Source organism: Hemiscyllium ocellatum, chromosome 32, assembly GCF_020745735.1.
Source record: "Hemiscyllium ocellatum isolate sHemOce1 chromosome 32, sHemOce1.pat.X.cur, whole genome shotgun sequence".
Classification (NCBI taxonomy): domain Eukaryota; kingdom Metazoa; phylum Chordata; class Chondrichthyes; order Orectolobiformes; family Hemiscylliidae; genus Hemiscyllium; species Hemiscyllium ocellatum.
The window spans coordinates 51,640,817-51,655,637 of NC_083432.1; the positions used below are offsets into that span (position 1 = coordinate 51,640,817).

General features: G+C 42.9%; 1 protein-coding gene across 1 annotated transcript in view; it reads right to left on the minus strand.

The window, feature by feature from the left end:
* Positions 1 to 281: 281 nt before the first annotated feature.
* The window catches only part of tubg1 (tubulin, gamma 1), a 73,312-nt gene continuing 58,772 nt past the window's right edge, over positions 282 to 14,821 (minus strand). The window contains exons 9-11 of the mRNA XM_060848520.1: positions 4,127 to 4,279; positions 1,929 to 2,090; positions 282 to 1,574 (exon numbers count right to left, since the gene is read on the minus strand). Of these exons, the coding sequence (XP_060704503.1) occupies positions 1,377 to 1,574; positions 1,929 to 2,090; positions 4,127 to 4,279 (513 nt within the window). The 3' untranslated portion in view covers positions 282 to 1,376. The remainder of the gene's footprint in view (positions 1,575 to 1,928; positions 2,091 to 4,126; positions 4,280 to 14,821) is intronic.

Below are 14,821 nucleotides of genomic sequence, written 5' to 3' on the forward strand. Positions count from 1 at the left end.
CATTTACTGCTGTGTGACAGATATCAAACACTTAAGGAAATCAATGAAGCATTCAGTGATATTTTTGAAATGCAAGCCCTTCAAAACTACTAAAAATCCATATGATTGTGGATATCTGGGCTGAAGGAGAGTGAGACTTCTCAGACCAAGTGAGGGATGCAAATACTATTCAATAGAAACTGTTTATTAGAATGCATCATTGAGTTGCTTAATACATTATTATGTATGAACTTCTTTGAAGAGATTCCCACACACTCAATAAGCAAAGTACAAGCTTAGCATAAGTGAAAGAGGTCCAAATATTTTTAATGGCATCTTTGTTGAAGGGATCACTGATAGATACGTTTTTGTGACTACCCTGGAGTCTACAGAAACCACAAATGAAATTGAAATGCATATCAATTAAAATTTATACAGTTGAATTTAAAATATAGGCTTCTGGAGCCCTTTAATAAACCAACAGCTGCTTCAATGAATGAGCATATGCTTTACTAATGTCTCACTGATCAAGTGTATCAACAATCCTGGTGACGGCCAGGATATTCAGAAGTTTGGAAGCTCACTGTACCTGCACTTTTCCATCGATGGGAAGCAAATGTGACTAGTTCATCTTGTCTCAGTCACTCCAAATGCTCTGAGGGGAGCTGAGACCAGGTACACAATGCCCTTGGCAGACAAACATTAAACCTCTCAATTTAAATATGTCAGTATATTCATTAAACAGTAAGTCAGTGGGAAAGTGAGATCAATAATAAATAGTCTCATCTGATATTGTTTGAATGACAGTCTCACCAAAATTTATAAAAAGGAAGTTGCACGTTATTGAAGGTGTGTTTTTTTTTTAAAAAAGAGCTTATGAAGAAATTGGACGCTTTTTCTTAACAGAAGTATCAATGCATGTCTTTTTGGAGTGATTCAAACACTTCCTCAGATGTGCTGTCTCACAAGTTTCACAGCCTGTGTATATTACACACTGACAGAGAGGTTGGACAGCTCAATGTATACACTTAAAGCTGACTCCACATTTATGTTGCTCATGCCAATGCTGTAATCAAAACTACAGAAATGCATAATAGTGAATTACTAAACTAATTGAAATTCAGTTATACAGATACAGCTATCTGAATAATGTCAGAATTACCAGGTTTCACACAACTTTTCTCTCAATGTGTCTGGTGATGGTATGGGACAGCTGTGTTACATACGAGACCAGTATTGGCCTGACCCAGGGCATGTTGCACATTTGCCGTGTTTTGCAGTGTTGAATTATTTTCTTTATACAAAGGAAATTTTAACACAAATAGCAGACACAGATACATATAGTTGTTATTTATCAAATCAGAAAACTCTGTAATGTTGTCTATTAAAGTTATATTTTACTGCTCCTGGGTGCCCCAGGAGATATAGTCAGGACGGGTAGCAGCATGATATTCATCAATCAGTTGCTGCACAATCTCTCGAGAAGTGTCCAGCTCATCAAAGTTCTCCCTAAACATGTCCTCTTTGCGAAATTGTTCCAAGAAAGCTTCTCGCTTTCTAAGCTTGTCATATTGTCTGCTGGTTCGCTCAAACAGCTGTGGGACGAAATGGAGAATTAAAAGGGGAAACTGTTAGCACTACAAAATTCAATTTGGATAACTACCTTAATTCTATTATTTCATTATTGGAAGCTCAGTTCCTATTCATTTACCATGTCTCTTCTAAAGCAGGCACTTGCAGGTCAGAAAGGAAAAACATAACATTTATTGCCCCATCCTTGGTTGCATAATGCAGGTTTGTGCTAGGTCAGTTACTTTTCCCTCCATTCTTTGCAGCATAAGCACAATATCAGCCAACAAAAATCAAGTCCAATGAATACGATTATGCCTAGATTCACTGGTCTTAAACTGTAACATTAATGAAAGCAGTTGAAGAGTATTGGTACTTACTGAGGAGATGCTGGTGTGATTAGCCATCATGAGGCCACTTACACGATGGGCTGAAGGCAAGTAAGGAGACTTGCGTGAAAGTGCCACCTGTATACTGGCTGGACCCCATGGAATAAAGTTGGCCAACTTCCGTTCCCTTATTCTTTGCAGACTCTTGTGTACCTATTTAAAGAACATAACATAATGGGATCCTTATGCTGACACTGTCCCTATCACAGTTTGGAAGAGGAAAGTGAGGACTGCAGATGCTGGAGATCAGAGTCAAGAGCGTGGTGCTGCAAAAGCACAGCAGATCAGGCAGCATCCGAGGAGCAGGAGAATCGACGTTTCGGGCATAAACCCTTCATCAGGAATGAGGCTGGTGTGCCGGGGGCTGAGAGATAAATGGGGGGGGGGGGGGGGGGGGGGGGGAAAAAAGAGGGTAACTGGGAATTCAATAGATAGGAAGATGAGGCATTCTTCCTTCAGGCGTCAGGTGGTTAGGGTTTGGTGACGGAGGTGGTCCAAGACTCGCATGTCCTCGGTGGAGTGAGAGGGAGAGTTCATGTGTTCAGCCTTGGGGCAGTGAGGTTGGTTGGTAGAGGTGTCCCAAAGATGTTCTCTGAAATGATCTGCAAGTTGGCATCCTGTCTCCCCGATGCTGAGGAGACTCCATCAGGTGCAACGGATACAGTAGATGACGTGTATGGAAGTACAGGTAAATTTCTGAGAGCTGTGGAAGAATCCTTTGGGTCCTTGGGCGGAGGTGGGATGGGGACCGTGGGTGCAGGTTTTGCACTTCTTGCAGTGGTAGGGGAAGGTGCCAGGAGTTGGGGATAGGCTGGGGGGGCATGGATCTGATAAGGGGGTTGTGGAGGGAATGGTCTGTCCAAAACACAGATAAGGGTGGGGAGGGAAATATATCCCTAGTGGTGGGGTCTGTTTCCCTTCTTCCCAATTCCTCTGCCTCTGCCACATCTGCTCCCAGAAGGACCAATTCCACCACAGAATATTTGAGATGGCTTCCTTCTGCAAAGACTGCAATTTCCTCTTGCATGTGGTCGACGATGCCCTCTAGTGTATCTCCTCCACGTCCCTCACCTCCTCCCTTGAACCCCATCCCTCCAATCACAACAAGGGTCTTCCACCCCATCAACCTCTGGATATATTGCATCATCCTCTGCCACGTCCACCACCTAATCCAATCAATTTTTGAAAGTTCTTGTCTCATACCATTAAAATTTGCATTCCTCCAATTACAAACCTTAATTTTTATGGAAGGCTTATTCTTTTCCATGGCTATCTAAATAATCTAATCTAATCTATTTTAAGACAAATAGAATTATGATCACTGGACCCAACATTTTCCCCTGTAATTTCAATCATTTGCCTTGTCTCATTACCCAACAGACGGTAAAATTTTACTTCTTCTCTAGTGGGAACATTTACATATTGATAAAAGAAATTTTCTTGAACACATTTAACAAATTCTTCACCACCCAATCTTTAACACTATGGTAATCCCAGTCAATCTTTGGAAAATTAGAGGGACTGAGAAGATTGAAAGTGAAATATGGGCCAACGGTGGAAGAGTGGGAAGTGGTATGTTACGTCCTTGTGAGTTTACCTTCAAAATAATTACTACGCAAGTGGAAGTCTTATTTGGAACTATTGCAAAAAAATAAGGTGGAAACTGCACTATGATGCTTGGAACCTAATAATGTGGAGCAGATTTCCAGAATATTTGTGAAAACAAAAGACTACAGGTTGTTCTGCTATAACACACATTTCGTTAACGTGAATTTGCTGTAAAGCGATTGACGAATTAGAGACAGTTTCTAAAGCACGAACTTTTAAAACGAGTGTTGGCTGTGACACAATTATATTAACACTTTAAGCACTATTTCTAAAGCTTGAGTTTTCTATAATGTGGGGTTGTACAAGAACACAATCATCGTGGTATAGAAGAACTACCTGTATCGAGCTTTGCATTGAATGATGCTAGGTACTTGATATAAATAAATATATATACAAAATGCATTTACCTGTCTTCTTCCCAGTAGAACCTTCATTTTATAAACATTGGCCTCATTTATATCAAGCCAACTATTTCCATTGGACATGTTGTGAAGCATTGTAGGACGTTCTCATGTTGAGGTAAAGTGCTATACACGGAATTTATAAAAATGTAAACTTCTAACAAAATGCTATAGTCATACCTGAGTAGGGTCCACCTCTCCCTGGATAATATTTAGAATTGCTATATAACAATGATTAGTTTGTCTGTCTCTGCCAGTGGACACCATCACATTCTTTGGCTGCAACAACCTTCGCATGACATCCAGGACTGTTGTTTTCCGTACACTTGGTACCTAAGAACAAAACATGCAACTACACATGTAATAGGCCATTTCCATCTCTTACATTTGAACTAAACATGATTTGGAGATGCCGGTGTTGGACTGGGGTGTACAAAGTTAAAAATCACACAACACCAGGTTATAGTCCAACAGGTTTAACTGGAAGCACACTAGCTTTTGGAGCGACGCTCCTTCATCAGTTGATAGTGGAGGGCTCGATCGTAACACGGAATTTATAGCAAAAATTTGCAGTGTGATGTAACTGAAATTATACATTGAAAAATTGATTGTCTGTTAAGCCTTTCATCTGTTAGAATACAGTGATAGTTTAACTTCTTTCATGTGTAAATCACAAATCCTTTTTTTTTAAAAGTTGCATTCTCGGGTTAGCTGTTAACAATGGTGATAGCTAGACAATATGTTGAAGGTGTTAGCCCCCTGTGTTCTCTGTCTATGACCTGAAGTTTAGATTGATTCTAATCTAAAAAGTGAGATAACAGAGATTTACATAAATTCCTGCAGTTTTTGAGCTCAGAGTTCTACATGAATGTATGCAGTTTTTGAGCAAAGTGCAATGTAACTCTGCAAGTACAAATTCACCCCACACAATATATGTGTGCATGTGGGTCTTTGTCTGTCTGTGTGTGCATCTGTCTGGGGTGGGGATTGTGAGTGTCACACACAGACAGACAAAGACCCACATGCACACATATTTTGTGGGGTGAATTTGTACTTTCAGAGTTACATTGCACTTTGCTCAAAAACTGCATGAATTTATGTAAAACTCTGGCTGGGGGCGGGGGGAGCGCTGGCTTCTCAGGGGAATATACAACCAACAGCCAGATTTCTGGTACCAAGTCTGGCTCTACAGTAATGAGGGGTTTGTCAACTTCCAATCAATTGATTGTTATAGCAGACTCTTTAGTTAGGGCCAAGATATGTTTGTCTTGATGCCAGGGTCATTGATGTCTCAGACAGGGTGCAGGATATCCTCAAAATGGGAGTGAGATCTGCAGAAGGTTGTTGTAAACATTGATACCAGCGACGTAGGAAAAGAAAGAACAAAAAATTTACAGCCCAGGAACAGGCCCTTCGGCCCTCCAAGCCTGAGCCGATCCAAATCCACTGTCTAAACCTGTCGGTCAATTGCTAAGCATTTGTATCCCTCTGCTCCCCACCTACTCATGTATCTGTCCAGACGCATCTTAAATTAATCTACCGTGCCTGCCTCTACCACCTCTGCTGGCAACATGTTCCAAATGCCCACCACCCTCTGTGTGAAGTACTTGCCGTGTGTATCCCCTTAAACTTTCCACCTCTCACCTTGTAAGCATGACCTCTCGTTATTGAATCCTTCACCCTGGGAAAAAAAACTTGTCTCCATCCACCCTGTCTATACCCTTCGTGATTTTGTGAACCTCAATCAGGTCCCCCCTCAATCTCCTTTTTTCTAATGAAAACAATCCTAACCTACTCAACCTCTCTTCATAGCTAACACCTTCCATACCAGGCAACATCTTTGTAAACCTTCTCTGCACCCTCTCCAAAGCGTCCACATCCTTTTGGTAATGTGGCGCCCAGAACTGTACACAGTATTCTAAAAGCAGCCGAACCAATGTCTTGTACAATTTTAACATGACTTGCCAGCTCTTATACTCAATACCCCGTCCAATGAAAGCAAGCATACTATATGTCTTCTTGACCACTCTATCCACCTGGTGCAGCAACCTTCAGGGTACAATGGGCCTGCACTCCCAGATCTCTCTGCCCATCAACTTTTCCCAAAGCTCTTCCATTCATTGTATAATTCGCTCTAGAATTAGACTTGCCTAAATGCATCATCTCACATTTGTCTGGATTGAAAGCCATCTGCCACTTTTCTGTCCAATTCTCCAGTCTATCTATATCCTCCTGTATTCTCTGACAGTCCCTTATGCTTTCTGCTACTCCACCAATCTTTGTGTCATCTGCAAACTTGCTGATCATACCAACAGTGCCCGCTTCCAGATCATTTATGTACATTACAAAGAACAGTGGCCCCAATACTGACCCCTGTCGAACACCACTGGTCACCATTCTCCACTTCGAAAAATTCCCTTCAACTACTACTCTCTGTCTTCTGTTGCTCAATCAATCAATCAGTTCTTTATCCACCTAGCTAGAACGCCCTGAGAACGGGTTGAGGTTCTGCAGACAGAATGTAGGAAATAAGGCAGGAGTTTAAAATGTAGGTCATCAAGAGTAGAATTATCTGGATTACACTTGGTGCCATGTGCTGGTGAGATTAGAAATAGGAGGATAGGGTACATGAATGCGTAGCTGAGGAGCCGATGCAGGAGGGTGGGATTCACTTTTTTGAATTATTGGGATCTCTTCTGGGGTAGAAGTGAATTGTATAAGGACGGGTTGCACCTGAATTGAAAGATGACCAATATCCTGGCAAGGATTACCCAGTCTTTTATTCTGTTTAACTCTACTATGTGGGTGGTATGGCATTACACAATAAGATGTTGGAAGTAGAAGTCCATTTAGTCTGCTCTGCTAGTGAGATCATGGCTGATCTGATAATCCTCCATACCACTTGCTTGCCTTTTTCCCATAACTCTTGATTGCCTTACTGATTAAAAATCTCTCAGCCTTGAATATACTTAATGCTCTCGCCTTGACAGCCCTTTGTAGTAAAGACTCTATACTACCCTCAAAAGAAATTCCTCCATATCTTTGTCTGAAGTATGAAATCCCTACCATTTCAATAAGGTTACCTCCCATTGTTCTAAACTCCAACAAGTACAGGCTTAACCTATTCAACCTCTCCTCATGGAACCAACCAACCACCCCACCCCCAAACATTACCTAGAGAACCTTCTCTGGAATGCCTCCAATCCCAGAAAATCTTTCACAATATTCCAGCTAACTTGTATTTTTATACGGTTTAGCAATATCTCCCTTTCTTTATGCATACCACTCTCTCATACAGTGACATTTCACAAACCCATAATCCTGCCAGCCAAATTACCTTTGTTTGCTGATTTCTGCTTATCTTCCTGCTGTCTTTATTCTCCACCAAAACGATCCCTCCTCTTTCCATCATTGTCATTAACTGCTGGCAGTCAAGAGTGTGGTGCTGGAAAAGCACAGCAGGTCAGGCAGCATGTTTGATTCATTCCTGATGAAAGGTTTTGCCCAAAACGTCGATTTTCCTGCTCCTTGGATGCTGCCTGACCTGCTGTGCTATTCCAGCACCACACTCTCAACTCTAATCTCCAGCATCTCTAGCCCTCACTTTCGACTAACTGTTGGCAGCTGCATATTTGTTATAAACTTCACTTCCCCACATGCCTGTGTCCCAGAATTTTGGAAGAATTGTACAATGCAAATACAGTCATAGAGATGTACAGCATGGAAACAGACCCTTCGGTCTAACCCATCCATGCTGACCAGATATCCCAACCCAATCTAGTCCCACCTGCCAGCACCCAGCCCATATCCCTCCAAACCCTTCCTATTCATATACCCATCCAAATGTCTCTTAAATGTTGCAATTGTACCAGCCTCCACCACTTCCTCTGGCAGCTCATTGCCTATATGTACCACCCTCTGTGTGAAAATGTAGCCCCTTAGGTCTCTTTTATATCTTTCCCTTCTCACCATAAACCTATGCCCTCTAGTTCTGGACTCCCCGACCCCAAGAAAAAGACATAGAACATAGAACAATACAGCACAGAACAGGCCCTTCGGCCCACGATGTTGTGCCGAACATTTATTCTAGATTAAGCATCTATCCGTGTATCTATCCAATTGCTGCTTAAAGGTCACCAATGATTCTGACTCTGCCACTCCCACAGGCAGCGCATTCCATGCCCCCACCACTCTCTGGGTAAAGAACCTACCCCTGACATCCCCCCCCCCCCCCCCATACCTTCCACCCTTCACCTTAAATTTATGTCCCCTTGTAACACTCTGTTGTACCGGGGGAAAAAGTCTCTGTCTACTCTATCTATTCCCCTGATCATCTTATAAACCTCTATCATGTTTCTCATCCTTCGCCGTTCCAATGAGAAAAGGCTTGGCACTCTCAACCTATCCTCGTACGACCTATGCTCCATTCCAGGCAACATCCTGGTAAATCTCCTCTGCATCCTCTCCAAAGCTTCCACATCTTTCCTAATGAACGCTAATACACCATAGGCCTTCTTACAAGCTCTATCCACCTGAGTGGCAACTTTCAAAGATCTATGAACACAGACCCCAAGATCCCTCTGCTCCTCCACCTTACTAAGAACCCTACCGTTAACCCTGTATTCTGCATTCTTATTTGTCCTTCCAAAATGGACAACCGCACACTTGACAGGGTTGAATTCCATCTGCCACTCCTCAGCCCAGCTCTGCATCATATCTAAGTCCCTTTGCAGCTGACAACAGCCCTCCTCACTATCCACAACTCCAAGACATTGCCTATTTACCTTATCCATGCCCCTCATAATTTTGTAAATCTCTATAAGGTCACCCCTCAGCCTCCGACGCTCCAGGCAAAACAGCCGCAGCCTGTTCAGCCTCTCCCTGTAGCCCAGATCCTCCAACCCTGGCAACATCCTTGTAAATCTTTTCTGAACCCTTTCAAGTATCACAACATCTTTCCAATAGGAAGGGGAGCAGAATTGCACGCAACATTCCAACAGTGGCCTAACCGATGTCCTGTGCAGCCGCAACATGACCTCCCAAATCCTGTACTCAATATTCTGACTAATAAAAGAAAGCATATCAAATGCCTTCTTCACTATCCCATCTACCTGTGACTCCACTTTCAAGGAGCTAGGAACCTTCACTCCAAGGTCTCTTTGTTCAGCAACACTCCCTAGGACCTTACCATTAAGTGTATACGTCCTGCTAAGATTTGCTTTCCCAAAATGCAGCACCTCGCATTTATCTGAATTAAACTCCATCTGCCACTTCTCAGCCCATTGGCCCATCTGGTCCAGATCCTGTTGTAATCTGAGGTAACCTTCTTTGCTGTCCACTACACCTCCAAATTTGGTGTCGTCATCAGCAAACTTACAAAATGTACCTCTTATGCTCGCATCCAAATTATTTATGCAAATGACAAGTAGAGGACCCAGCACCAATCCTTGTGGCACTCCACGGGTCACAGGTCTTCTGTCTGAAAAACATCCCTCCACCTCCACCACCACCATCTGTCTTCTACCTTTGAGTCAGTTCTGTCTCCAAATGGCTAGTTCTCCCTGTATTCCGTGAGATCTAACCTTGCTAATCAGTCTCCCATGGGGATCCTTGTCGAATGTCTTACTGAAGTCCATATAGATCACAGTTTCGGGCAAAAGCCGAAGATGAGGAGTTCTTCCTCCAGGCGTCTGGTGGTGAGGGAGCGGCGTTGAAGGAGGCCCAGGACCTCCATGTCCTCGGCAGAGTGGGAGGGGAGTTGAAATGTTGGGCCACGGGGCGGTGTGGTTGACTGGTGCGGGTTTCCCGGAGATGTTCCCTAAAGCGCTCTGCTAGGAGGTGTCCAGTCTCCCCAATGTAGAGGAGACCGCATCGGGAGCAACGGTTACAATAAATGATATTAGTGGATGTGCAGGTAATGCCTCATCCTCCGCCTCGGAACACTTCAACCCCAGGGCATCAATGTGGATTTCAACAGCTTCCTCATTTCCCCTTCCCCCACCTCATCCTAGTTTCAAACTTCCAGCTCAGCACTGTCCCCATGACTTGTCCGGACTTGTCCGACCTGCCTAGCTCCTTTTCCACCTATACACTCCACCCTCTCCTCCCTGACCTATCACCTTCATCTCCTCCCCCACTCACCCATTGTACTCTATGCTACTCTCTCCCCATCCCCACCCTCCTCTAGCTTATCTCTCCATGCTTCCAGCTCACTGCCTTTATTCCTGAAGGGCTTTCACCCGAAACGTCGATTTTGGATGCTGCCTGAACTGCTGTGCTCTTCCAGCATCACTGATCCAGAATCTGATTTGCAGCATCTGCAGTCATTGTTTTTACCTCCATATAGATCACATCTCCCGCTCTGCCCTCATCAATCTTCTTTGTTACTTCTTCAAAAACTCAATTAGGTTTGTGAGACATGATTTCCCATGCACAAAGCCATGTTGACTATCCCTAATCAGTCCTTGTCTTTCCAAATACATGTACATCCTGCCCCTCAGGATTCCCTCCAACACTTGCCCACCACCAATGTCAGGTTCACTGGTCAATAGTTCCTTGGCTTGTCTTTACCAGTCTTCTTAAATAGTGGCATCACATTAGCCAACCTCCAGTCTTCCAGCACCTCACCTGTGACTATCGATGATACAATATCTCAGCAAGAGGCCCAGCAATCATTTCCTTAGCTTCCCACAGAGTTCTAGGGTACACCTGATCAGGTCCTGGGGTTTTATCCACCTTTACGTGTTTCAATACATCCAGCACTTCCCCCTCTGTAATATGGACATGTTGCAAGATATCACCATCTATTTCCCTATGGTCTATATCATCCATATCCTTTCCCACAGTAAATACTGATGCAAAATACACATTTAGTATCTCCCCTTTTTTCTGCGACTCCACACAAAGGCCGCCTTGCTGATCTTTGAGGGGCCCTATTCTCTCCCTAGTTACACTCTTGTCTTTAATGTATTTGTAAAAACTCTTCAGATTCTCCATAATTCTATTTGCCAAAGCTATCTCATGTCCTCTTTTTGTCCTCCTGATTTCCCTCTTAAGTATACTCCTACTTCCTTTATACTCTTCTAAGGATTCACTCGATCTATCCTGTCTGTACTTACATCTGCTTCCTTCTTTTTCTTAACCAAACCCTCAATTTCTTTAGTCATCCAGCATTCCCTATGCCTACCAGCCTTTCCTTTCACCCTAACAGGAATATACTTTCTCTGGATTCTCGTTATCTCATTTCTGAAGACTTCCCATTTTCCAGCCATCTCTTTACCTGCGAACACCTGCGCCCAATCAGCTTTCGAATGTTCTTGCCCAATACTGTCAAAATTAGCCTTTCTCCAATTTAGAACTTCAACTTTTAGATCTGGTCTATCCTTTTCCATCATTATTTTAAATCGAATAGAATTATGGTCACTGGCCCCAAAGTGCTCCCCCACTGACACCTCAGTCATCTGCCCTGCCTTATTTTCCAAGAGTAGGTCAAGTTTTGCACCTTTTCTAGTAGATACATCCACATACTGAATCAAAAAATTGTCTTGTACACACTTCACAAATTCCTCTCCATCTAAACCTTTAACACTATGGCAGTCCTAGTCTATGTTTGGAAAGTTAAAATCCCCTACCATAACCACCCTATTATTCTTACAGATAGCTGAGGTCTCCTTACAAGTTTGTTTCTCAATTTCCCTCTGACTATTAAAGGGGTCTATAATACAATTCCAATAGGGTGATCATCCTTTTCTTATTTCTCAGTTCCACCCAAATAACTTCCCTGGATGTGTTTCCGGAATATCCTCCCTCAGCACAGCTGTAATGCTATCCCTTATCAAAAATGCCCCCACCTCTCTCTCTTGCCTCCCTTTCTGTCCTTCCTGTAGCATTTGTATCCTGGAACATTAAAAGCTTCCAGTCTTGCCCATCCCTGAGCCATGTTTCTATAATTGCTATGATATCCCAGTCCCATTTTCCTAACCATGCCCTGAGTTCATCTGCCTTCCCTGTTAGGCCCCTTGATTTGAAATAAATGTAGTTTAATTTATTACTCCTACCTTGTTCCTGCCTGCCCTGACTGCTTGACTCACTTCTGTTCACAGCTGTACCAGTCTCTTTCCTCACTATCTCTCCCTGGGCCCCACCCCCTCCCCACTCCACCTTACTAGTTTAAAATCCTTCCGAGCAGCTCTAGCAAATTTCCCTGTCAGTATATTAGTCCCCTTCCAATTTAAGTGCAATCCGTCCTTCTTGTACAGGTCACTTCTACCCCAAAAAAAGAGATTTCAATGATCCAAAAGTATGAATCCTTCTCCCATACGCCAGCTCCTCAGCCATGCATTCATCTGCTCTATCCTCCTATTCCTGCCCTCACTAGCTTGGAGCACCGGGAGTAATCCAGATATTACTACTCTCAAGGACCTCCTTTTTAAACTTCTGCCTAACCACTGTAATCTTCCTTCAGAATCTCATCTTTTTCCCTTCCTGTGTCGTTGGTTCCAATGTGGACGATGACCTCTTGTTGGCCCCTCTCCCCTGTGAGAACATTTGCACCCTCTTGGAGACATCCTTGATCCTGGCACCAGGGAAGCAACACCATTCTGCTTTTTCACTGCTGGCCACAGAAACGTCTGACTGTACCTCGGACTAGAAAATCCCCTAACACAATTGATCTTTTGGAACCCGACGTACCCCTCATTGCAATAGAGCCAGTCTCATCAGAAACTTGGCTGTTTGTGCTAAGGTCCCCTGAGAAACCATCACCCCCTACATTTTCCAAAACAGCATACCTGTTTGAAATGGGTATATCCACAAGACTCCTGCACTAGCTGCCTACCTCTCTTACTTTTCCTGGAATTAACCCATCAAAGAATTCTACAGATTTCAAGCATATTCCAAATTTAAACATCTGCTGTCACCAAATTTTATTTTTAAAGCATGCTAAATTGCAGGTTCTTTTAGGGGGATTGTGGTTTGCCTACCAACCATCCATGCCATCATACAGCACTTTGATCTTGTGCAATTTTGCAGCCAGTCATTAAAGTTCAATCGAATAGCATATCATCCCAAACTCCAAATAAAAGTAACTTCAAAAGACACACAAAGAAAGACTCTATTACACATACTTAGAAAACAGGTTTTTAACTATTTTTGTCTTTCTGCAACATAATGATTACAATTATGCATTAGCTACTTGTCAATTAAAATAATGTCCTGTGTTGGCATTCAAGGTCCAGTATAATTGAAAACAAAAATTACAGCAGAAACATTCATACGGCTATGGTGCATTTTACTTTTAAAGGTACTGCATAACTATAACATTTTACTCAGACCATTGCATAAAGGTAAGAGAAGACAGGTGAGAAGTAGGAATTTCATCCCAGAACTGGCGTTAATACCAATTTTAGTGATGCGTACAGAATTACCAATTTATGCTACAAAAGGTGGCCAGTCAGTCCATCCTGGCATTTTAATCTCCTGTCATTTTCTGGAACCCTCCGCATTATTTTTATTTAAATGACCACCCAATGCCCTCTTGAATGCCTCAATTTAACCTGCCTCCACCACACTTCCAGACAGCCCATTCCGATCTTAACTCCTTGCCTTGTGATTTGCTTTTTTTGCAACACATTTTAAAACTATGCCCTATGGTTCTCAATCTGTTTGCGTGTGGGAACACTAATTACTCTCTCCAGATCTCTCGTTATTTTAAAATTTTCTATCAAATAGTCCCAATGTCTCCAATCTTTCCTCGTCACTAAGATGCCCCATCCCCAAACTATTTGAATAAACCATTTCTGCATTCCCTTCAATGCCTTCACAACCTTCCTTAGTGAGGCACCAGAACATTTGTTCTGTTTACAGTGCTCCAACACAACAAAAGGAGGTGAATTCAGCAGAATGGTATTATCCTTTGGAACTTCTGCTGCTCCCAAACAGTGCATTAGTGTCTAGTTAAATACAGCCACTGACACAGGATCAGGTAGGGTTTGCTCACAAAAAAATTAGATGAGCTATTATGGAACTGGCCCTTTTATAAAGGATGAAATGTGCTCACACTTGAAGCAACCTTAGAACTTGGTGAACCATCACATAATCTTTCACCCTCAAGATGTGTCAAAACTGAATGAGCTGCAAATGTGTTGCTGGTCAAAGCACAGCAGGCCAGGCAGCATCTCAGGAATAGAGAATTCGATGTTTCGAGCATAAGCCCTTCATCAGGAACTGAATGAGACAGTTATGAGTTAGAGGTAGAATGAGATTGTTCCTGCACCATTTTGATAATGCTGCAATATAAATTAAATTTTAATAATGCTTATTTAAAAGTCAGTCATCAGAGCATGGACTGTGGCTCAGTGGTTAGCACTGCTGCCACACAGCACCAGGGACCTGGCTTTGATTCTCGCCTCGGGTGAGTGTGTGTGGAGTTTGCACATTCTCAGTGTCTGCATGGGGTTCCTCCGGGTACTCTGGTTTCCCCCCATAATCCAAAGAATGTGCAGGGCAGGTGAAGTGGCATGTTAAAATTGCCCATAGTGTTAGGTGCATTAGTCAGGGGTAAATATAGGGTAGGGGAATGGGTCTGGGTAGGTTACTCCTCAGAGGGTTGGTGTGGACTTGTTGGGCCAAATGGCCTGTTTCCATACTGTAGGGAATCTAATCTACACAGTAGCAATACTACTGCAAAGCTGCTGCGATAGCAACATGCTTCCCAAAGTCAGTGTTACATTTCACTGGGGTAGCAAGCTGGAAATTAAGTTCCACTATTTCCAGATTTGGTCATAAATGTTAAAGATTTTATCAAAGTATAAAATATTCCCCAATTCACCTATATTGTAGACCCAGATTAACAAAAAAGCACACACCAGGTGTCTG